This window comes from Semicossyphus pulcher, unplaced genomic scaffold (assembly GCF_022749685.1).
Source record: "Semicossyphus pulcher isolate SPU_LCO1_2020_fin unplaced genomic scaffold, fSemPul1.0.p SCAF_9, whole genome shotgun sequence".
Taxonomy (NCBI): Eukaryota; Metazoa; Chordata; class Actinopteri; order Labriformes; family Labridae; genus Semicossyphus; species Semicossyphus pulcher.
In genome coordinates, this window is record NW_027211770.1 from 29,898,666 (window position 1) to 29,923,350 (window position 24,685).

Sequence of the window (24,685 nt, forward strand, 5' to 3'; positions counted from 1 at the left end):
CGCTGCATTCAGAACAATCGGAATAATCGAGAAATTAGATTTCTTTACATTCTGCCATTACATTGTCACACTGTGATTGAATATGTATGCTTGTATATTGTATTACTTTCAATCGAGTGACACAAACTCTACATGTGATGTATTTATATTTTATATTCGTGCTAAGGTTTTCATCGAACATGTCCAAATCAAGCAAATGCGAAACATAGCAAGTGGCTTTGCTTGGTCATGATGTTGTAATACTTGTATGGATTCAAATAAAGAGGAACAAGTAGCAAAAGTATGGTCATTGTCAAACTCTGAGGCTAAAATAATCGCCTAAAACGGATCTTAACCGTATTATCAAGGATGCAATTTTTATGTTCCACTTCCCCCTTTGACTATGAACGCAGCATTGCTTAGATGATTTAGCCTGATGTTGTAGTACAGCAGCTAACACAGTCAGCGAATCTGACATCTGTTTGGAGATTATCAATCCCAATAATTATGTCATTTAAAAGGGAAGGCGACGACAAGAGTCAGTTAAACATCCTAAAGGTAACAGTATTTTTTTTTTTAGCTTTATGGTAGAGGCTTCAGCTGAGGTTCTGCGTGTTGTTATGGTTAGCATCACGCTAGCTAATGGTAGCTACCATGCCTCTTGTTCTAGGTATTCATTCTTGGAAGCTGCATAAACAGTTATTGTTTTGTGTTTCAGAAACGACGTGTGGCAGACCTTCTGTCTAATTTTATACCAGAAGATGAAGCAGCTCTTATGAAGAATGGAAGGTGAATAAAGTAATATATTTGTAAAGGAAACATTGCAACTTAATGTTATTAAATGCTGTTTACACATAGTACGTCAACATATGACATTTAGTTGAAATTGAACCTGTTGTTTGTGTTTTTTTTAGATACACCTGCCTCGTGTGCTCTTATCGTCCCGTGTTTGATACAGTTGATATGCTGACAGTCCACAGGAAGGGGAAACGGCATCTAGAAGGTGAGACTTTTAATGTGAAGGGTCACTCCGGTTTATGATGTTTAGCTCATGCCATATCCTGACAGCATTTCACAGAATTAAATAAAACTATAGGGAATACAATCTGAATCAGTTAATGTTGTATACATTTGTACATGAAGAAGTACATTAAGGATACAATGCTATTGATCATAATATAATCAATGTTTTGGAAACCGAACCAATTAAGAGGTAATTATATGCTTAAAAAACATTCAGGAATATCTGTATTTTGGCTAATTTGGCAAGTAACTTCTTTAAAAGTCTAGACCCTTTATGACAATGATGCAAAACTAATATTTAAATACAATACTTCCAGAAAGCAGTTGAGCTTATTGATTTCCAACTTGGCCCACGGTGTCCTTAATAAACAGAGATACTGTACGGGTTTAAACCATATGGCACATCTTTTGATAATTGATATTTTCAAATTGTCTTGTGGTTTATATTGTCAAATCCGGGCCAACCCTATATATGTATACACCTTGAAGGGATTATGATTGGCTTTGAAAAATAAACATTATTGTTTTTTTTCTGTTGTGTTTCTTCAGGATTAAAAGCATTTTATGGAAAGAAAGCAAGGTTAAAGAATGAAATAACAAAAAGGCAACATGAAAACTACGTCCAGACTGAAGAAAAACAACAGGTTTGTAACACTCAACATCAGTGGTGTGTCTGCTCTTTCACTTCACAGTAGTGCAAACTTTTCAGTCTCTTGAGCGCAGGAAAAACAGACAGGAGTCAGCCTGATCGTTCAACAGGCAAAAATCCAAATGGAGTCTTCATTGGAGACATGAGCGGAACAGTGTTTTTTATTGTTGATCCATGTTGTTGTCTTGCGATGTTGAAGGCATTGTGTGGCAGCCGTGTGACTATCATATGACCCTCACTAATTTAAATTTCCGTTGTGGAAAACATAAGCAACACTCAACGGAGCATTTACCAGATGTTACTTCTGAGTGAGCTCTTGGTAGCATTTGAGACACTTCTACAATTCAAATGGCTTTTTGTTGTGTTTCTAGGAACCTTCCTCTTCAGCCCCGTTACTCGCACAAACACGGAAACTTACACATCACGCTTTATTAAAGACCGTACCATACAACAGCTGCCACAGAAAAACCAGGTGAGTGAGATGTTTATTTGATAAACACATTCCCACATGTTTTAAATCATATAAAGGAATACAGGGAAAACAAAAGTCTTTCATTGTCTTGTAGCACAAAATCTGAAACAGGACCACAAAGCATCATCTCAGAACCCGGTGCCAACTGTTCCAGCAAAACAACATCTGACCGCTGGAAAAGTGAAAGTTCAAACGTTTTAACACAAAGCATTTCTAGTGGCTGCACAGCAGGTAAAATCTGTCATTAGATATCTTAAAATTCAGATTTTGTGTTAAGGAAAGTCTTGATTGTGCTATAACTGTTGATATGTTTTATGTCCTGCAACCAATGAAGAGTCACTACCATCAGAAGACACAAAAGCATCTGCGGCTGCGGTGACACAGGAGGAACAGCCAGTAACAGCCGAGAGGAGGAAAGAGCTGGAGCACTACTTAAAACTGAAAAGGTACAGCTTTTATGGTTGAACTGAGGACAAGCTTTGCTGGAGGTTGTGCATTCTTGCTACTACATGTGACTTCTTTTCATTCGATCGTGCCAACCCTCATGATGTTCACGGCATCCTGCTTTGTCTTTTCTTAGTAACGGGTGGTTGCAAGACGGGAGCGGCCAGTGGGTTAAAGACGAGAATGTGGAGTTTGATTCAGATGAGGAGGAGCCTCCTTCACTAACACCTCAATCCACAAGTCACTGAGAGGACTAAGACCTGTGGGAAAACTCAGATTTTCTTGTACCACAGTGGTACTTTCTAAAGCAGTGTGCTGTTTGAAATAGCCGGACTTCCATGTGCAAGGTCTTCTTCAAAGATTTGTTATTTTTATCAACCTTTCATTGATTTCTTGTGGGGTTTTTTTACAGCCCTGTGTAACTTCAGGACCCACTCCTTAGTTGTTATAGAAAACTGCAATTTACAAGTGATTTTTACCCAGTTGTTTATTCTGTATGACATGTTTTTGTATCTTTCAAGATTCTTTTTCTGGGCTTCTATGCCTTTATTGATAGGGGCCTGTGGATAGTGTATGAAACGAGGACTGCAGCCTCCGTACATGATCGGCTGATTCAACCGCATAGCCAAACCGGCGCCCATGGCTTTGTATTTTTAATGAAACTCCTACCTAATGAAAATGTTTATTTTTTTACGACATGAGACGTCAAGAAAATGTTGAAACATTAAGAAGAGAGAAACTCCAACTATAGTTGTGTCTAGGTGACATTAAAAGATAATTCACGGTTACAACTATTTGGGCCTTATTGTCTAATATATTTTTCGACTTGGTTATTTTAATGTCCATAAACATATATGTGATTTACATCACATTTAAGACAAGAAAATTCAATAATTCAGTGTTTTTTTGCATCGTTTCTTTGATACATTGAGTGTTCATGAGCTTTCTCAGCGCCATCTTTATTTTGTATCTATTTGTATTTCAAAGTTTTGGTTACGATAGCACTATAGTCACCACAGTATCTGAGAACATGGGGATATCGCTGCAAAATAATCAGACTTGGTAACAAACTAAAAAAACGTTCAGAGGATCAAACGGCAAACCAACAGTTCGTTTAAATGATCTGAACCACTTTGTTTGGCGGGTAAAGTGAGTGAATCTAAAATGTCAGTAATAAACATTCACTGAGCAACAGTTTGGGCACAACTTTGGAAAGTACAGTAGGTCAAAGTTGAATCCAGAGAGCGGTTTGTTATTCGTGATAGATGTTTATGTAGGTCATAACCACAGATTGTAAATCAGAGGAGACTTTCTTTAAAAAGGGCCAGCAGGGGGCGACACCATTTGTTGCATTAAAAAGTCTTATTGCAAAGAAGTCTACCAGAAATGACCCTTCTTGTCACTTTGTTACCTCAGTAAACATTTTCTTAGTGTACCTAGTTCATAGCTTCTTCAACACAGAAAGATGTTCATTGTGGGCCCATTTACTGTCAAATAGCCGACAAAGCAGGGGATGCTTTAGGGTGTGGCAACCGTGTTATTTTCAAGTAGCTACACAGCAACCTGAGAAGTTGCCTGTTCCGTGTTCGGTTGTACTATAACACACTAAAGAGTTGGCTGTACGTTTTTCCGATAAGGACATTTTGTTTCTTAGCATCCCAATTCATATCACAGTAACTTTGAGTTACAGATAAACATTGCTAACCTAGCTTGTCCTGACAATAGATAGCTGAGTGTTGGCTCCACCCTCTGCCTCCCATCTTTACCAACATCAGTATTATGTGTTGTTTGTGTGGCCCTGAAAGCTGAACAAACACTTGACTATTCAGCTGAATAGTGAGACTGTCTTCACCAAATGAGTTCCAGCACCCCTCTGGTAGGACTAATCCTCAGTTAGCTCTACGGTAAATCAGGCTGTGTTGGTGCTAATCTTGGTAGTGAAGCCACCAGTTAGCATTCTTTAGCATGTGTTCGTCCAGTGCCACATTCAGAACAGTTGGTATAAATTGGATAACACCATTCGGGTCAGAGGGAGGGGGCAGCGGGAATTAACATGGGTTAGTTTCTGCTGACACCGCTAATGTGTGTCGAAAGCACGCTCACTTCATTATTTCAGAACTCAGAGCATCTCAGCGATCATGGAAAAGCACTTATCGTGTTGTGGAGACTTGGCTGTATGACGCATGAACACTTAAAATAATCCATATTACATTCTGATGACTTTGATAATAGGTGGGTGATGTCAGTGTTACAACTTGTACAAAACAAAACAAATGAAAAATAATATAGTAAATATATCTGTCACAGCATCCATCACACCCAGCACTACAATCCAAAAATACACCTGTGTTTTACTTTGAACGAGCGATCAAAGGAAAGAGAAACCCTCAGAATAGATCCTGGCAAGGCAAGGCCTTTAAGAAGCCAAATGTCACTGAAAATATGACCTTTTGGAAGCCTAAAAAATCTGTTTTCTGCTTGTTGTCATGTCAGACTCGACATTAAATCACAGCCCTTTTAAGAAAAGAGAAAATAGGTTAGAGACAGGAGGGGAGGCAGCGCAGGAACCCCAGCAATGCTGTCAAAATCCTCAGAGGTTAGCAGCTGTTTCTGTTCATAAATCTCAGTGGGTGCACCGAGGGTGCCAACCCTCTTAAAGTTGCTTCTTATATTTGGAACAAGGTAACCCAAGCCCAGTGGACCAGGTTGAGTTTCCCGTCAGAGTTTTTGGGCGACTAAAAATAGCTCAGGTGCTTGAGGGAAGTGAGAAGATCCGGAGAGACTTTAGAGGATTAGAGTGCTGTGATTCTTTACATGAAGGGTCATCAGTAAAGCCTTTATTGCTTTCTCTCCGCTGTTTTCTCTCTTTTCTTTTTCTCCCTCTGTAAACAGATCGACGTCAAATTTACCGGACTTCTTTCGGCGGATTGATATGATTACAGTTAGTCCACCAGATTGAGCGATAAGAGCCGCATCTCTAGCAACGGTCTGTTCTTCATAATAACGGTCTGTTATCGAGAAATAACAGACCTCAGAATGCTGTGATTAACCAATCAGAATCAAGTATTTAACACAGCCATGCAATAAAGTCATTTATAGCATATGATTTCAAAATAATGGATTAATTACTGTATTTACTGTATTTTCAGTATCACTGGATCTACAACTGATAATTGTAACGCAATGAAAAGTTAATGTAAGTGTAATTTCAGCTGCAGATACTAACATGCACCAAATACTGTGCTGCTTCGGTGCTTTCAAACCAACACGTGTTGAGAATAATGGTAAAATATTAGGACCACATAAGGTGCAGAAACAATAAAATTAAACTTGCCAAACATTTACAAAAAATACTTGAATATATCTTTTTATTTAAAGTATTTACAGATAGTCTTTCTCCCACAAATAGCACCACATTGAAAATGTTTTCATGAATGAAAAGAGTTAACTTTTGTTTGGGATGATGTTGGCGATGCACAAACTAAAAGCATAAAAAAAGACACTTCACATTTTTGCTTGTGACCTATACATGCCTTTATGATGAATTCAGCAGTCTACACAAAGCTGGCTGTGGTCAATGAAATGAAATGACTGGACATGGATGTTAGTTTGGTTGTTTCATGCACACAATCCAGCTTCGTTTGGGAGGATTCATTCAGCTGTGGGGCACCGTGTTGAGAAAGTTGGCACGAGGCTGTCGGTGGCGGTTTGTTTGCACGTTGTTCTTCGGCTCCTGGTTACTTTCATCTTAATCTCTGCTGACGAACTGCAGAAAGATAAGATGAGAGGAAATATCAGTAATTGGATAAAAACATGGTGTTTAAAGAAACATTTAGTGGCCCTAAAAATTAGGCACAAAATCTGGATTTTAGAGACCTGATATCGCCACAAATCAGTTGCTGAAAATGGCCGCAAATCTTTCTAAATGTTTTTGTTTTCAGCTCGACTTTACACGCTTATCTTGCCAATTTCATGTTAAATATTCGTTCCTGTCTCTTCACAAATCTACGTGCACATTTGGAGAGAGATTCCCTGAGCATGCAGACAAAGCGCTTCTCACTCATGTCGTTGTTTCGTGTGATGGCCATGGCAGCTCTGGCGCGGGGACCCTGCTGGGTGAAGTGGTAGCCGAATTTGAGGATGCTGGAGTTGTTCTCCAACATGGATGCGATCTCCATCTCAACCGAGTCTCCCAACTTCTGCCTCTGTAGCGGAGAGAAGAGAAGAGGAGCTTGTTTAAAAAGAGAGAGTTATACTGACTGTTTAAAACATCATTTTGGCTAAAGTTAACCAACACTTTACAACTCAAAACACATCAAATCTGACTTTAAATACTTCCTGTCACCCATCAGTCACTACAGTGAGATGTAAAGCACATATATATATAGTTTATTTTTTTGTTTCAGACCTGGTTGTCGATCTTGAGCTCCACCAGTGAGACATTTTTGGCCACAGCTTTGATGATCGCCATCATGCCGTCTGCAGTGATGAAGTTAGACTCGATATTAAGACTCTGCAAGCTGGTGTTCTCCTGCAGCATCTCAGCACATGCCTGCACACACACACATTTACACACATTACAAGACATTGTTTTGTTTAGTGCGTACATGTTAAAAAACGACAACATTCATACTTGCTAAACTCCTGCTTTGTGGCCTTCGGGGGAAAAAAATCTATTTGCCTACAAAGGAACTTAATTCCCAAAAATATCGCCCAATGAATTGTAAAAATTAGACGTTTAAGTTACTTAGAAATACCTCAGTAATGAACTTTTAAAGAAACTAAATACGAAAACGGTAGCGCTATTGTTGTCAACCTTCTTGCGTTGTACTCACAAACGCCACAGGGTCGTTGCTTCGGGTGGCGGCGATGCTCAGAGTCTCCACGTTGGAGTTTCCCTTCATCGCCTCAAAGATCTCTTTCAGTGTTGGGATGGGAATGTCCTGCAGCGCAGAGTGAGAGACATCACGTTAACAAGTAGTGGCTCACGTATGTGGAGGATTTACAGACACATGAAAAAGCAAAGTATGTGTGTTTGGAAAGAGATTTTAGAAATGTTTGTGTGTAATAAATAAAAAGACTCCTGTTAGCATCACTGTTTACTGAACTGACCTTGATGTTGTTGAGGTTGACTTCAGTCAGGCTGCTGTCGTTGTTGTGGATTCTCTCCAGGGTTTCCTCCACGTTGGTGGTGTTTGGCGGCTCATCGGGGAAGATCTTGAAAGGATCTGCTTTTACTACACCTGCAGGAGAAGCAACATCACTGCTTCAGCTACTGAGTGGCATTGGCACACTTGAGGTATTATTGAAAGTCTTTCATTCTTGTGCTAATGCAACATTACCAACACTGAAACAATGCTTTTTATGACACCTGTCTTTGAGGAATACGTTTAATATCCCTGACAATACTGGGGAAAATAGTATTTGTATTGAATTAAGCAAAATTAGTTAAATAAGGGACATCAGATACAAAGAAGATAAACAAGACCGAAGCTTATCTTCTTATAACTTAACACATTACTTTCTAAAATATATCTGAAAATGAACCAAACAGGAATATCATGAGTGAAATGACTTCATACGTACTGTTGATGCCCTCTGTGTTGGCGATGGTGCCTGTGGTGCCCAGAGCGTCGTAGTACTGCTTGTTGCTCATCAGCGTGTACATTCCAAGGATAGCTGCAAGAACAGAAACACAGTCACTATGACGACAAGATATAAGCGTTACTGATATTTGACAAAGATCACACTGTATGTGGGTCCATATCAGACACGCTTTGTTTCTGAGTTCATAACAAAAAGCGTCCCAGTTCGAGTCGCTCTGTGTGCCTGTTTGATGAGATAAGAGTGTTGTTGTCTGAACTCAGCGGGAAGCTCGTCACTGGTTGTAATCTCACAGTTTTTCGGTGCCCAGAGGACGTGATGATTAATTCTAACAGATATTGTTAGTGGGTCAGTGTGAAAAGAACACACACAGAAAAAAAGAAACGTGTGTGTTAAAATGCTTTGATGCAATCAGATATATAAATAAGGGATAAAGTTTAACCTTGGGCCATAGAGAGGGAACGCTCTTAAGTCATAGATGTTGTACATTTTTTGTGCATTTTCATTGCATAAATAAGAGATCCATCTCTGATTTCTCGCTCAGTTTAATATAGGTGAAATAAAGACAAGACTAACACTAAAAATCCACAGTAGATGCTGAAAGAAGCCCTCTTAACAACTCTAATTAGCCGTGGTGAGTAGACAAGTAAGTAAACGGAAGTTTGCTCATGGCTAAATTTGTGGGTATCTGTCAGTAGTAAGTGAAAAGTGCCCCAAAAGAACTGTTGTTGTTATTTGGTGCAATACAAATCAAATCATCTTGACTTGACCGAACTCAAGATACCTAAACCTGCTAAAATTGATTTGTTTTTCAGCCACCGAGCAGCAGCACATTGAGCTGTCGATAATTTCTAATTAATGCCAGTTTTCTTGTTCTCCTGTTGTTGCTCTGTAAGACCAGGAGGAGGCAGAGCTGCAAGTTTTCTTCCTGCTCTTGCTGTAACCTGCCAAACTGTGTCACACACCAACTGCTGTGACAGCAACCCCTCCTCTCCCCTCCACCCTCAATCCACCTTCCAGCCCACCAGCCTTCTGACCTGGTGTGTGGGGTATCATGGGAAGGGCCTTGTGAGGAGAGGGAGGCCAGGGAGACAGCTGCCTGCTCAGGGGGGCGTTACCGACCATAAACACCCCCTCGTCATCCACTTTGGCTCTTAGAATAACCCACGGTAGCTTTACAGCACAAACTAAACCACAGTTAACCAAAAAGCTCAGCATAGCAGCGTGTTAATATAAAAGAAAGGTGAAAATGAAGTCACCAGGGGGACTTGTTGGACCATTCTCGCTCTGAGCTCATGGAGCGCATCGGCCAAGCTATTCATCCCCTTTTAGCCTGTTTGCCAAAAAGCCCACACAAAAGACTGACAGAGGCTAACTGAGGTTTAATCCTCAGCTGGACTCCGTCCAGGGTTAAAACGGCGGTGGTCTCTCCGACAGGCTGATCGGGCCGGACAAATAGGCTCCCCCGCTCTGCCTTTCCGGATGCCTGCCTGTCTGCTTGGCCTGTTAGAGTGTGACCGGGTTTTAAGGGTGTTTAAAGGATCACAATAGAGAAGGCATGTTTTATGATTCAATTTAACCTCATTTCTAAAGTCATCCAATGTTTATTCAGCACAGTAAGCATGTATTGACTTTTATATGTGGGTTTTCTGATCAACAACAAAGGTGTAATGTTCGTTTTAAACATTTTGAAGATTCATTGAGACATATTAGTAAATCCAAAGACTGTATAAGAAGTGGACGTAGCCACAGTGACGTCACCCAATGGTTTGTGGTTTTTAAGCCTTAAGTTTGGCCTTTTATACCGTTAATATCTTGTTCCTTTTGGAGCCAAGTGACCGTAGACGGGAGCTAGAGATGAGTGTGGGGTTAGCAAACACTTAGTTATCTGCTAACATTAGTACTAGCTTGGTTAGCAATTCATGATAAATGTGCTATTAATTGGGATGCTAATTTTGGCTATCAAAAAAAACTTGGAGTCTCTGTTAACAGTGACAGACTGACAGAAAGATTAAACGTCTGCAACACGCTGCGTTATTATAAACTATGATGAACTGATCGCAGGTTACAGCTCCTGCTCGTGTCATTCACAGCATGGAGTCGTACTTTATACTTTAAAGTAACGGAAATACGGACAGATGGCGACCTTAGTGAGCATGAAACACACACACAGATCTGCGATCTCTCTTCAGTTAACCACCAGCGCATGTCACAGAGAAAAAACAAAAAACGACAGCTCGACTTGAAGAAGTCGACTGAGGGGTCACACAGAGATTCGACTCGTCGACTTTCAGGGGGCAGCCCTAATTTTCTCATAGACTTTTAATCGTACTGTGGTGTTCTGGCACTTAGAAACATGCAGGTAAAAGCCACTTGTATTTGCTTCCAGTGCAAGCGGTTTTATCATGGCCAGTCCTCGACGCTATCAAAGTTTAGGCTAATGTTAGTGGCTTTTTCTTTCTCTGTACTGGTCTCAGGTAAGTTTACAACCTAACAGCCCAATTGGAGGTTAACAGAGGTAGCGTTATATTTTTTAAACACATGGTAGTCTTCTTTCTAAAACCCTTTTCTCCTTTAATGCTCAGAGTGAAAACATAGCCAACAGTTTGAAAATATAGTGAGATGTCTACAATTAGCATTACTTCTTAGCCTGATAGGCTTAGTAAGCATAGGGGCATACTTAAGACATCTTTGTACAACATTATAATAAAAAAAAAAATGCAGTTGGAAAAATATCAAGGCAACCAAACTCAAAGTTTTCGGCCAAACCATGTAGGCTAGCAATTGTTATTGCTATCTTAATTAGCTTAGCCAGCTACACCTAATAAAATTAGCCAGCAACATTTGTCATACAGACGCAAAAATATTTGGGGGGAGTCGATCTTCCACCGTTATCGTTACCATTTCTACTAGCTTACTCAGACTGCATGTATGGAATAATGTAAAGCTAAATTAGCCTAGCAAAAGCAGGCCCAATGGCTACTTTCATCTGCAGTCCTGTCAGCCACCATAGCTAGCTCACCATTTCTTGCTTATTGCCGATGAGGAAGCATGAAAAACTGTGGCTTGTGTATCTGTGAACGCAGCAGCTTCCCACTGCTCTGTTTATACCAGATACAGTATCTTCTCCCCCACCATCTCCATGTCCACTCCACCCTTCCTCTGGTGGCCTGCAGCCAGGCTTATTTATTTCTGTGTTGCTGAGCATGGGGAATATGACCCCCTTGCATGTCTGCCCATGTCTGTTAGCGTGGGACTACTGAGCGGCCTCTGTTACAGGGAGGGAAACAATATGGAGCCAACAGTATTGTCCAGGCTGTACTCCCTAAATGAGTGCTTGGATAAGATCCAGCTCTCTAAGCCGAACAAGAAAATCTATTTACAAAATGAAGAGCTACTGCTGCTACTATTAAATGTAGTAATGATAGTGTTTGTCTAACCTGCAATATCACACATCTCTGCATCAGTGGCATTTTTCAGAGCCTCCTCCAGCTCCGGCTCCAGCATCACCTGCTCGTGTGCGGGGATCTCTGCTGGTTTCTTTGGCACGAAGGTCTTTCCTGGAGACAGAAAGAAAGAAGAGATGAGTGGAAAGAGATGAAACAAGAGAAGGAGGAGGACGATCAGCTAAAAGAAGGAAGAGTTTTGAAAACAGATGGCAGACAGAAAAAAGGGAAATAAGTAAATATAGACAGTGTCAAAGGAAAAAATGCACAAAGAGATGTTATGAAATGAGAAAGAGACGAGGAAAGACAAAAGTTTAGTTTTCAGACTGATGCAAAACAAACATCAGAGAGGACCTCTTACACACTATCTTCCTGGGAGTGTTTTGAACTGTAAAGTTGTCTCTGTTTTGGTAAAAGCTCTGTTCGGATCATGTTTCCCAAAACACGAGTAAGCCCGAGCTTATCAAGGATTTGTGGACCAGCTCTAATAAACTCCAGTTTTCCACTGGAGCCTAGATTCTGCTCTCTTATCTGTTTCTCAGTTTTAGTTGTGAATAACGACATGAAGATTCAAGTCACACTTTTATCAGAGTTGCATGGGAACAAATAGTCTATCTGAGTGTTATCATTCCCTGTTGTAGGTCTGGACATGTCAGTCTGATGCAAATGGCCCCGAAACCCAGTGAGCTGCAAAATACCCAAACAGACCTGAAACTAAGAGCCTGAGCGGCTGTGCACTGATGCATCATAGAGTATAACACTGCACAGCTGTTTGAAGGAGAAGACATAAAATCAGATGTAGAAGAACAGATTGTAAGACATAAAGAGCTACTGTTACCTTTCTAAATATCCCTTATATGTTGTTCTGCACAAGACACCTGCAGAAATTGACTTCTCTTCAGATGCTTCAATTGTGTTTCACATGACGGAAGAATAGAAACGTTTGCATTCATTGTTTAACTTTGTGCAACCAGAAAAAAAACGTATTTCTTTTGTTGTGCATCCAAGAACTGTGTGGGGTTGTACGCATAAATGAAAGAGATCTTACTTAATCTGTGCAGTACTATAAAATTTGAAGACTTAAATTGAATTCTTGGCGTTGTTTAGTTCCTCAGACAGGACTCACCTTTCTTCTCCCCAGTGAAGGGCACCAGGTCCTCCCTGTCCTCGTGCTCCATGGCCTCCTTCTCCAGGTGCTGCTGCAGGGCGTCGCGGTCAAAGGGACCTGTTGGGGTCTTCTTCGTCTGGTCGCGCTGCCGGTAGCCAGCAGGCAGCATGGCATTCTGGGAGAGGAATGGGTCAAAGGTTATGTTGATGTCCTATTATGGCATATTAAATGATCTGCTCAGTAGTAAACTCTTTCAAAATATAAGTACAACATTTCTTTTTCTAATTGCGGACTTATTTGCTTGATGCACCAACAACAATAATACATTAATGACATTGAAGTTTTCAAGTTTCAAGAGTTGTAACCTCTGATATTCTGACTGTCCTTCCTTCCAGCAGCTGTAATGATCATTGCTTGCTTCCAGCATACCTTTAATAAGTCAGGTGCTCTCAGAATTATTTAGAAAAGGAGATCTGGAACCAAAGCTGGAACATAAAGTACAAATAATACTAAAATTAACCTATTCTGATATTTTTTTCAACCATCAAAAGCTGCATTTTCACCGAAAGAACCAAAATGTTCCTCCTGTGCTCTGTTGTCTGCGTATCCCCGAAACACTTGCAGACGTCTGAATGCTGCGAATGCTCGTCCAATCAGTGATGTTCAGCCCTGCAGGTCCCACACCTAAAGTCCTAGCTAGTTAGCAGGGACCTTTTGGTGGGTAAAATAAATCTCCAGGAGTTTAGACTTTGACTCTGGTCTTCGCGTTAAAAACACACTAAGTACCTCCTAAAGAAAATGCAGCTCAGACAGGTTGCTTTCTGAAGAGCTTGTTATGGCAACACTTGGTTTTGCCGGTTGAGAAGGCCGCAGGAATTCATACTTCTATTGATCTTTTGCCCCTTTTGTCTTGCTGTTTACTTCTTGTATGTAGCAGGTTAAATTAGTGGTGGACTTACTGAAGGGAAGACATTGCAAAATTACACAACTTGTCTTATTCTGCAGGTTTTTGTTTACAAGTCAACAGTTATCACCTGGTTTTACACAGACTAGACTGATTAATCATCTGAGGGAAACAAAAACCTGCAGGACTTTTAAAACCTCAGACATCCGAAATGAACCACTAAAATCTTTGTGGTGCTGGAGAAAGTGATCCGAAGCTGAACACTTGGCAGGATAAGATAAATAAAGTGCCCCCCGCGTACCTCTGGGTCCATCTCCTGCAGCTCATACTCCAGCTGATCCAGCTCCTCGGGACTGAGGCCCTTGAGGATGGCATCCTCGTCAATGTCCCTGGGGTCCGACATGATCTCCTGATACTCCGGCTCACATACACACACACTCACTCATACACACCGCTGCACACCCCTGGACGAGAGGGCACTGTGAGAGAAGGGGAAGAGAGGAGAGAGGTGAGTATATAAATATTTTGTGCAAATAAAGATGTCTTACATTTACTGCAAGACCATTTTTTTGTAAAGTACTTGTCTGATTTGTACTCTATTATTTTAGGGGATTTCATGCCTTTACAATATTACAGAGAAACAGCAAAAGGTCCCTGACCATACGGGAACACAAGAGGTTTCACCTCTCTCAGGACACCAGTGTGCCCCTGGGTTTTAAAATGATTTAAACAATAAATCACTTTGTCCTTATTTTACCAGGAGACCCCCTGCCACGCAGAGTGGAAGCCACTGTCCTTGCCAAAACCTTTCATGATTCTTCACTGAGCTTATCAGCCTCCCTATCCAGAGCACTTCAATAATGTGATGATAATAATAGATGCATTTCCAATAATGCATATCCAATACCCAGGAGAGCAGAAACTGTAGAACTATGCTGCATTATCCTTCGGGTCACACGCTTACGTCAGCTTAATTTTCACCTTAAAGCACAAGAGAGGTATATTACCCCCCACTGATGCCCTAAAGTCTGAAAGGGAAGAAGAAGAGCGAGGCAGATGAGTGAAAGAGAGAGAGAAGTCTTTGTAACTCTAAACCCTTAGCTCACCACACAGCAGCTAAGAATAGCAGAATGGCGAGAGGAGAGTGGTGGAAGGCACAATCCCTAATTTATCATTGACGGACACTCGTTCACACAGTAGTGGACACACCCGAAACAGAGCTGCGCCCAGAGATGACAAGCTGCACACACAAACACGTTAACGGCAAACTCCCTCTGATACGACTGTATGAGCTCCACAGCGGGGCCCTCCAACTAAGAAATACCACAACAATAACATAGCAGGAGTAATGCAGCTATCGGGTTTGTGAGGTCAAATGTTTTCATTTTCAGTCCAGATTTCATCCCAACTTGGCCAGAAAAGAAAACCCATCACAGTCCAGGTCACAGATTGTGGTCTCATTCAGCCACTCTGCTTGTTTAATGTCAGCATCCATTAACATCTGTGATGGCAACACGAGTGTTTCGCAGCAGGTATGTAATCACATTTCTGCTCAGGGTCTAATTAAAAGGGATATTTACAGAGCCATTATTAACTTGAACTTTAACCAGTGGGAATAATAGTCTTTCTTCAACCCAGATAGCAGACAAACAATGTCTCATAATGTGCACTGGCTGCTAGTATGTTAGCAGGGCCACAGAGACAAAACAGCAGGCTTGTGCTGTTAGCCACAAACAAAATAATGTTCTGCACTTTGCTAGCAGTGATGTTAGCCACAAACAAAAGAATATTCTGTGCTTTGCTAGCACTGCTGTTAGCCACAAACAAAAGAATATTCTGTGCTTTGCTAGCAGTGATGTTAGCCAAAAACAAAAGAATGTTCTGTGTTTTGCTAGCACTGATGTTTAAGAAAGAGGACCACAATAAACTGGCCAATATTGACATTTGCATGGGGGCTACAGGTCAGTAGCTTACTAGCTTACTAACCTGCAAACTGATGGTAGCAGCGCTGTTGGATGTTTAGCTCGTTCCGCAACCAGAAGTGCTTTGCAAGACGTGTTAAAAGGATGTTAGCTTTTAAGCTAATTGGGGTTTTACAGTTGCTTTTAAAACCTTTACGTTTTTACGTTTGTCAGTATCACCTACTGTAGTAAATGTGACAGCTTGTCCAAAGAAGTTCTGTCTACGTCTAGACACATCAGCTTTCCGAATGCTTAATGCAAAAACAGGATGCTAAAAGGCAAACAGAGAAGCTGCAGAAAAGCAGAAATAGCATTTATAGCATGGTATTTTATAGCAGCTGGAATTGAAAGGGGGAAACTGTCACTGCAACTGAATTTATCTGAGATATTTAAGTGACTCCACACAGTATACCTCAAACACAGTTGATTGATGATCCACTGACGCTGAATTATTGACAGACTATGCTAAATGCAAGGCTTCCAGATGTTAACAAAGACTACAATCTGCATCTATGTTCTATTTTAGGGTGGATTTCCACTTCAGAACCATGATACAAGATCATTTAGGCAGTACAAAAAAATGGACTCCATAATGAAAGGTTTACACATAGCTATGACTCTACTAATATATCACTGCTAAAAGGTTCCTGATTTGAATCCCAAGATTGCATGTTCTCCCCGTGCATGCAAGGGCTCCCTACTCCGGCTTCCTCCCACAGTCCAAAGACATGCTCGTTAGGTTCATTGGTGACTCTAAAATTGGCTGTAGGTGGGAATGTGGTTGTGAAAGGTTGTCTGTCTCTATGTGTCAGCCCTGTGATTGACAGGCAATCAGTCCAGGTGTGAGCCCGCCTCTCGCCCAATGACAGCTGGGATTGGCTCCAGCCCCCCCGCGACCCTGAACAGGATAAGCGGTGTGTGGTAGAGAGTGGATGGATAGATTTAACTTTGCAGTTCTGTCCATACAGTTACTGCAGGATGTGTAACAAGCTTGCAAGTACTTGAAGATACCAGACACACTACTCTGTTCTTTAGCTAGCCCTGCTTGGCTCCAGTGACACACAAACTATGTGACCGTAACCTTGCTCCTCTCAAGGTGCCTGTTTGGTTGGAGTCACTGATCAGATTACACTTTATTAGCTAGAACACACACACACACAAACCAGAATAAACACGTCCTGTGACTGCATAGATACACACTTTACAGCTGATAAAACAGTACCTGACCAACTCTTTGAACAAGATCTGGCAAGAATTTCGGACCCCATTTTCAGGATTTGGTAAGTGGATCTAACGCCCACATTTATATTGATTTACGGTGTCAAGACGACATTAAAATGTCTTAGGATGCAACAGAAACAGCTCCTGTGAGGCTTTGACAGCTCGTTTGGGATGTAAATGACTGTTTTAGTTTGATTTAAATAATAATTTTGTTTCTGTCAAGCACAAATGTAACACTAGGTTAGATAAAAACACCAGGAAAATGTCTCAGCTTTATGCAACACTATGGATTAAATAAAACGTTTTTCTAAGGCCACATAAGCAGAAAAATTAACATTACTGCCTCTTGCCTTTAGTGCAGCTGAAACCGTATAAATCCTGCTCCTGAGAGGCCTGTCAGGCAGCTTCTTGTCGACGCTGTGTGGCTCTAATGCGTAAAGCCAATGACACAAACACCGGATCACACAGCTGAGAGGAGGAAGATGGAGGAGATTTAAAGGATGACAGGAAGGAGGCAGCAGCTCAGAGGGCCAGGTGGAGGATAAATCTACCCAGCTCACTTTTTATCTGGGATAAGAGGTTTTACTTTACCACCTTCCAGGTAAAAAAAAAAACAGCCGCGAAGTCTTCAGAGTAAGATTTTCTCAACTCTCTGCATTAATTATCGTGATATCAGGATTTGGTGGTTTAATTTGCTGGCTGTTGATGTGTCCTTTGGCAAGAGTAAATTCTGTCAATTGGAGTTTGACCTCTGACCTTGTTGTCATGGAAGGTAGGAGGTAGGAAGCATATTCTTGGAGCTAAAGAATGTACTCTTAATTCATCTTTCATTTATTAAATTACATCCATCAGACTGTTATATTTCTATCAGGGATGCCAAATAAAGTAAGGGATGTCATTGGTATCAGCCTATAAAAGCACTAAAATTGGCCCCTAACGAACATTTCTGCAGAGCCACTGACAAATCCAACATAAATTTATTATTTTACATTCAGTCATTTATTTATTTGTTGATATTTTGTTAAGGATGATATAGGATGTAGTTTGATACCATTTGTGTTATTAATATATTTGAGTATTCAGGCTTTTATTTTGATAGAATCAGTAGTTTTGCAACAGGAGACGTGTATATTGGTCCGTAAGATAGGATGTTGAATAAACACAAAATAAACCATATTTTTGCCTGGACATTGACGATATGTCATTGACAATAGGTTTTTCTGTGTTTTGGAGAATATGTTAAGGTCAGTTCAGATCAATGATTCGTAACGAGACTGGCTGCAACTGCCAAAAGAATCCCTCGACATCTGATCGAAAACGTTCTGAAACTGGGCCGTTCACATCAAAGCAACGGAACGCACACAGACACAGCTGACAACGCAGCAATGACGCACTGACAAACCCCACTACTTCTGCGTTAATACTATATAACCATAGAATTAGGTCCAGGTTACATGAATTAACTAGCTAGATTTCTGTTATCGATATAAAAAGAAGTGGATGACAGTGACAGTGACATGCTCACAATGTTAGCTGTAACACTGATTAATAAACGTCGAAGACAGAGAGTTTGGAGAGAGAGGATCTGGAGCCGTCTTTGGCTACTCCAGCGCCAGAGACAGGGTGCCTACGCCAACTTATGCCGTTTCCTGATTGGCTGAAGTGAAATAGCGACATCATTCAGTTCTAAAACTGCATTTGGAGATTTGACAAGTCAAGTCTTCTGCAACTCCACGCAATGGCTTCTGACGCTCTGCAACTAACCGGTTCACACCGCTGCAATTTTCTCTGCAACATTCTAAAATGGTTTTGTTGCGTTGTGAATCATTGATCTGAACTGAGCTTTATGCAGAAAACAAAGCTTGAGGTGGTTTTAGCCAGTAGTTTGTCCAGCGGAGAGCGCCGACTCCATAGTTGGCAATAATCTTTGCGCTGTCTGCAGCAAATGCAGCAGAGCATCACAGCTGAGCAGCAGGTGTTTGACCATGTATATATATACGTTTTTTAACGTAAGCATGCATTTTAGTATCTTTGCATTGTCCTATCAGTGCTAAACTGGTGCACAATCAATGTAGAAACATTCCATTTTCATGACAGCTCAACATTTTATTGTAGCGGCCGCCATAGACGTAATTGTCTCAAAAATCTCATCACATAATTTGGGCTCTAGTTGCGTATTAATATGTTACTTCGACTACTGAAGAGGCGTGTGGGCCTCTGCCTCACAGAGGAAAAAAAGGTTTATAAAAATATCAATACCACTTATAGTAAACAGTTCAAATATCAACCTATCGAATCCTTATGTATGTGGATGGAATCATTTCAAAAATGTATTTTGCTTGATGTTAATTACAAAAAAATCGTAATTTCCCGGCAGGATTCCAGACGTTTGGCATGGAAATGTTAACAATAATTAAATACCAATATCACCGACACCATGACTATTACCCAATTCCCTTTGACACAGTTTCTCAGTGTTTTTGTTTGCTTGTCTTCGACAGTATTTCATCTGTGACTCAAGAAGAGAATGCAGCCTCAGGCTCCATCCAAACGAGGCTCATGTGATTTGCCTGCAGTGAAGCCTTTGAGCCTCGCTTATTGTTGAGCTAAGTGCGTTGCTGTTTTCTGACACTTGAGCTAAGAGTGAGGGCTCAGGAAAAAGCTGCACTGGGAGCCTGCTGCTTAAATGTGACTGAAGAACATTTGACTTTAACGTACACAGTTTTAGGAAGAGATCATACTGACATTCGGTTTGGGAGTCTCAAAACAGGCTCATTTTCTCTTCTTCTTCAAATCCAGAATCGATAAAACCGTTATAACTCTGCTGGGATATTCGTTTGCAGCTGCAGAAATATAAAATATTTTAAATGAATGGACTTTGGCAGATACCAGACAATAGCACCCGAGCCAACATTGTGTTTTCATTTGTTTTGACATTTAATTTGGCACGTTCAGCATGCCAGGAAGCCCTGTGACCACACTGGAAACAGGCTGGACGTTTGTGAATGTGCATCTGTCCCCGGCAGTCCCAGCAGAGTTTTTATATGGACCAACACAAAGTGGGAGGGGTGGCTGTCACCTGCCGCTGCCAGCTGGCTGTGGACGTTTCTTTTTCCAGTTTAAATCTCAACCATCTCCTGCACCTGCAGTTGTCATCTTTATGAGGTACATGACACGAGCTGAGCCCGGGTAGAAATGTTTGTCTGCGTTTTATTGGGGCTTGATTAATGCTAGCTGCCTGATATTAGCTTTAACCATCCAAAGCCCATCTGAAAGTGTGAGGTGAGATTTTGAACACATGTCTAATGTTCTCCAAACAGTCAGATCTTCAGTTGTGACCTGGAACAAGTTGTTCACAGTCTGATCCAGAGACATGTTACCTACATGTGACTCTTCTTAAGCCAGAGCAGAATGTGTCATCAGAAGTGAATCCTTTTAGAGTTCTCCTGAGACAAACGTCATGAGGACGATGCGGGACGATGAGGCACAGGAAGGGGAAGGGACCAACTATGTGCCAGCTACTGTCAGATTTAATTAAAAGCCTCAGTTCATAGAAAACCTTTGGGATCATTCTGTGACATTTAAAAGTAATTCTGCGAGGGAGTTTCATACAGTATACCGATGATGAATCCTTCAACTGGACTCCATGGGAACTGTAGAGCAAAATGACTGCCTGGTTGTTTTGTTCATTGCTCTTAAGAGGAAATTAAAGATCCAACAGGACATTTTTAGTGTCTGAGCTTCATTTCATTAATCCAGTGCAGAAAAGTACAGTATGAGGTTGTGGAAAAACTACTGTGAAGACACAACAATCCAATATGAGGTTAGAAAATACAACATTTGCCTGATGTAACTTTCACTCTCTATAAAAAACAATCTTATTTTCTATCTGAGTACAAAAGAGAGAAATAGGTGTGTTCAAAATCAAGAGACCGAGTGACGCATCTGCACTCCTCTAGTTTGCAGGTTGTTGATGTCCTGATTAGACACAGCCCTGCTGCATGCCAGAATGGAGCTACAGACACATCAGTCTGTCATTCAGTGGAAATGCTACAAAGCAGGATGTGATGTCACAGCTTAGATGTGGGTGATGTATAAATATTGATCTGAACAGTCCCAAATTCTATCAGTTATTCCAGGATAATCTCGTGCTCTAAACTTGGTGCCTCGCTTTTTGGTCAAAGTTGAACAAAGGTGACCTCTGACCTGCCAGCCCACCGGTGCCGGACTGGAGATCGCACAAAGACACAAGGACAGCAAACACATGCTTGAATTTGTCTGTCACAAACTGTTCTTTAACTATTTAAGGTGTTACTGGGACCCATGCTGAAGCAGCTAACACATCTCATGGAGCAAATGTTTAAAGCAGCTGCTCCGACTGCCCTGATTGTTGCCACCAATTCGTCCCTCCATCTCCAACCATCTGTTGACTCTCTACAAGCATGCGCTCAAGAAATGCGGTCACTGCAGTTAAAGTGTTCAGAGATTTCACAGCTCGGGCTACAGTCTGATTAAATTAATCTTCCTGAAGACGTGAAGAGCACAAGGACTGGAGTGGTTTGACTTTTCAGAAAGTAGACAGTTGGAAGTTGAGGGGGAAAGGCTCTTATTTGGGAGACACTTGCATTAAAGCGTGATTCACAGCATGTTAGCTTCCAATTTCTCAAGGTTCTCATCCATGAGTAGCTCTATTTCAAAAGGAAGAAGTAGTGAGGAGTTACTGTGTGTTTTAAAAGTCAAAGACCATTACAGGGGTTTAGATTTCACAGTGACAAAAGGTTATACCCTCATAAATGCTCCGGGATGATTCACGCTCTGCTTCTGTGCCAGGGTGCTTGTTTTTATCAGTGCAGAAAACAAACCTCAGAGTGATTTCTCTGAGCTTCGTTACTCTCTGTCCTCCTGTTTCGTAGAGCTTTAACGTTTGTGTGATGGTAGCAGAAGTAGGTTTTTTTTAAAGCTCCACCAGCAGCTCAGGAGATTTGTCACCCTCCGCAGGTCGCCCTCTCCATGTCTCACCGCCCGAGTGTAACATTCCAAGATCTGCCCTCAGATTAATTTTAGCTTCACAAGTCAGCTACTTCCAGCCGTGTGAATCCATCCCGGCTTGGGTTGCTCCTTGAGTCTGTCTCGGAGCACCATTTTGATGCCCAAGGAACAACTTGGACGGACAGGTTCTGCTCCAAAAAGGTTTGAGTGCTTTTCAATCAAAAAGTGAGCCAGTTTGGAGCTGCTGCAGATCAGTGATGCAGAAATTCATAAAGAAACAACAAGTGGAATTGTTTTTCCAAGACACACAGATTGTTTGCAGGCAAATAAAAAAACTGCACAATTAAAGCATCAGTCCCAAAAGACAGTTTCATCCAGTGACAGACACAAATGTCAGACTCTAATGGATCTTAACTGGAGGGGATGTCCAGGGTGATTGCAAACTTAACCCTCATACCCGGGTTCCAGTCTATCCAGGCATCAGAGACAACATCTCCAAATCCCCTGTGACGAATTCACTGCACAGCGATGGACAGTTATTGGACGGCTTAACCCCTCCACATACCAAACGGATGGCTTCATTTGAGCGACAGTGTTTCAAATTTTGGGCTGACCCTTTGCAGAAGCCTCCCCCAAAGTTTCAGCCATGTTTGCTTAAAAATAAAGTTAAATCCAGTCGGGCAATTAGTCTCCAAACTTCTGCACAGAAACATCAGATTTTGGGGCAACAGCTCACCCATTTCCTCCATTCATCCTGCAGCTTTTTTATAACACAAATCCACAGTTTCACACGTGACTTTTAAGGACGTTCAGCCCCCAAACAGGCAAAAGTTTAGACCCCCGAAAACACACACACAGCGACAGAGACAGAAGAGAGCAGCCTCACACCTACCTTCACAGAAGCGCAGTGCTGAAGCCCCTCGGCAGAGCAGAGCCTGCAGTTAGAAACCAGAGAAAGTTGTCCCTCTCTTTTCTCACCCCCTCCTCCCTTCTCTCTTTCTATATCTCTCTCTCTCTCCCCCCTCTCTCTCCTGTATGTCAGGCCTCAGGGCTGCTGTGCTGAGACAGGCATACTAATGTCCAGCACTTTGAGAAGTCAGCATTTTATTATTTTGGCTGTGGGGGAGAGAGGAGGGGGGAGGCAGAGAGAGAGAGAGAGATAGGGAGAGAGAGAAGTGGGGCATGAACTCATTTGTTCATCAGTCATTCAATTAAAACAGAGAGCAGGCAGACCGAAAGAGAAGGAGGACATCTAGTGGTTTAAGCTGAGATGTGCATCCGGAATGAGATGCTTCATTCTCAAACAGTCTGTTCAAGTGATTTTAACACACACATTATTACTTGTCTAATTCAGCTTACCATATTTTACTGTAAAAAAATCAGGATCTTTTTGCATCTCTGTAAATCGCTTTGGAATCAATTAAATGCATGAATTATGCAACAGAAACTACTTTCAATATTATCATAACTTTACCATTATTTTACATTAAGAGTTCCAGCTATATATACTCTTGTATAATGCTAATAGGGGCCTTTTATATATCAGGAAAAATCTTCCATTAATTGATAAAATAATGTACTTTAATTGTACTTTAAATTTTAGTCTTAATTTGATGTTTTCCTTGATATTGCAGGGTCAATAATATCCAGTATTTCTGCGTGCTCAGCAAGAATTTCACTCAGTTTGTGTTTATATTAATGTTTCTAGCTTCTGTGTTTAAAGCTCCTGTGAGGTTATCTGGTTATTAAAGAGACTGTAATTAATTCTGATGACTCTTTATGACCTACAAAAGCAAACCAGACCATCAGCGACAAGATTGATTATTTCTTTATAGTTATTTTTAATGCCTGAAACCGCTGGTGGGGGGGTAGGTGTCAGACAATTCTGAGTAAAGAGGACACGTTAGCCTTTCTCGACCGAACTTGTTATTTGAGTGAGAGTTTGAGATGATTGATCTTTTGCTGGCACTGCTGCCACGTACGTCCGTACCCATTTTTTGTCATATCTCGCGAAATGCTCTCATAGATTGCCCTGTCGCGGTACAAGTGGTCCAGTTTTCTCTGCACAGAGTCTCCGGCCCAAAGGGAAATAAGACAGCGTGTCTCCTTTGAACTCCAGCCGCGAGTATCCATCTAGTTATGCTCTTGTTGCTGCTGGTTGTTACGACACGCAAATGCGGCGTCTTTCCGCTTGCCGAGGGGTACTAGCAGACTACTGTAAAGAGACAAGAGGTACGGCACAGGGGGGCGCCAGAATCAACACAAACCGAAAGTTCCTCACAGGAGCTTTAATGTTGGAGTGGTGGCAAATCTATTAACCAGCAGCTGTTGGTGTCATCTGCTCCCTGTGTCCTTTGTTCAAAGGGTCCTATGTTCACTAACGCTGTAAGAGATTGGTAAGTGCAATCTTCACAATTCAAATAGCAAGAACCAAGTGTGATGGATGTTTTAAATGCGGTTTGAATGGAGAAAATCCATCCAGCCATGAGGGAAGTATTAAGGTCTAAAGTCAAGACAGCTGTCTTGTCAATAAAGTAGATAGCACAGGTTGTAATGAGATTTACTGCAGGTGGTACATTTCCATAACTTGAGACAGGAAAACAAACATCTAGCATTTGATTAAAGGACACTGATTAGAACATTAAACCGTTTGAAAAGTCTCCTCAAGAGGATATTACAACAGGGAACATGGGACACTGGGAACAACAGCTCTTCAGCATCTTGTAGCTCAAAGCAACATTTACAGCACTTTCACTGTCTGCTCCATTCTTAACCTTTAAACTTGTTGTTTTCTGCTAACAAGCTCTGCACACAACCTAACCAGCACCAAACTGCAGACAGATAAAGTTAGCCGCTAGCCTCTCAAAGGTAAGAGGAGGACACAC

At 41.4% G+C, this 24,685-nt stretch overlaps 2 protein-coding genes across 2 annotated transcripts; one reads left to right on the plus strand and one right to left on the minus strand.

The window, feature by feature from the left end:
- The first annotated feature begins 433 nt into the window (after window positions 1-433).
- scnm1 (sodium channel modifier 1) lies at window positions 434-3,385 on the plus strand. The gene is made up of 8 exons (XM_069656147.1): window positions 434-537; window positions 698-768; window positions 894-982; window positions 1,552-1,646; window positions 2,023-2,123; window positions 2,218-2,354; window positions 2,458-2,569; window positions 2,704-3,385. The coding sequence occupies exons 1-8, from the start codon at window positions 487-489 to the stop codon at window positions 2,813-2,815; spliced, it is 768 nt and encodes a 255-aa protein (XP_069512248.1). The 5' UTR covers window positions 434-486; the 3' UTR covers window positions 2,816-3,385.
- A 2,284-nt stretch (window positions 3,386-5,669) lies between these two features.
- Window positions 5,670-22,811, minus strand: tmod4 (tropomodulin 4 (muscle)). Its single transcript, XM_069656146.1, has 10 exons — window positions 22,693-22,811; window positions 13,931-14,108; window positions 12,744-12,900; window positions 11,612-11,731; window positions 8,154-8,246; window positions 7,680-7,810; window positions 7,403-7,510; window positions 6,976-7,119; window positions 6,628-6,772; window positions 5,670-6,333 (listed from the first exon to the last, which is right to left on the minus strand). Exons 2-10 carry the CDS (start codon window positions 14,030-14,032, stop codon window positions 6,311-6,313), a joined length of 1,023 nt encoding a protein of 340 aa, XP_069512247.1. The 5' UTR covers window positions 14,033-14,108; window positions 22,693-22,811; the 3' UTR covers window positions 5,670-6,310.
- Between the last annotated feature and the right edge of the window lie 1,874 nt (window positions 22,812-24,685).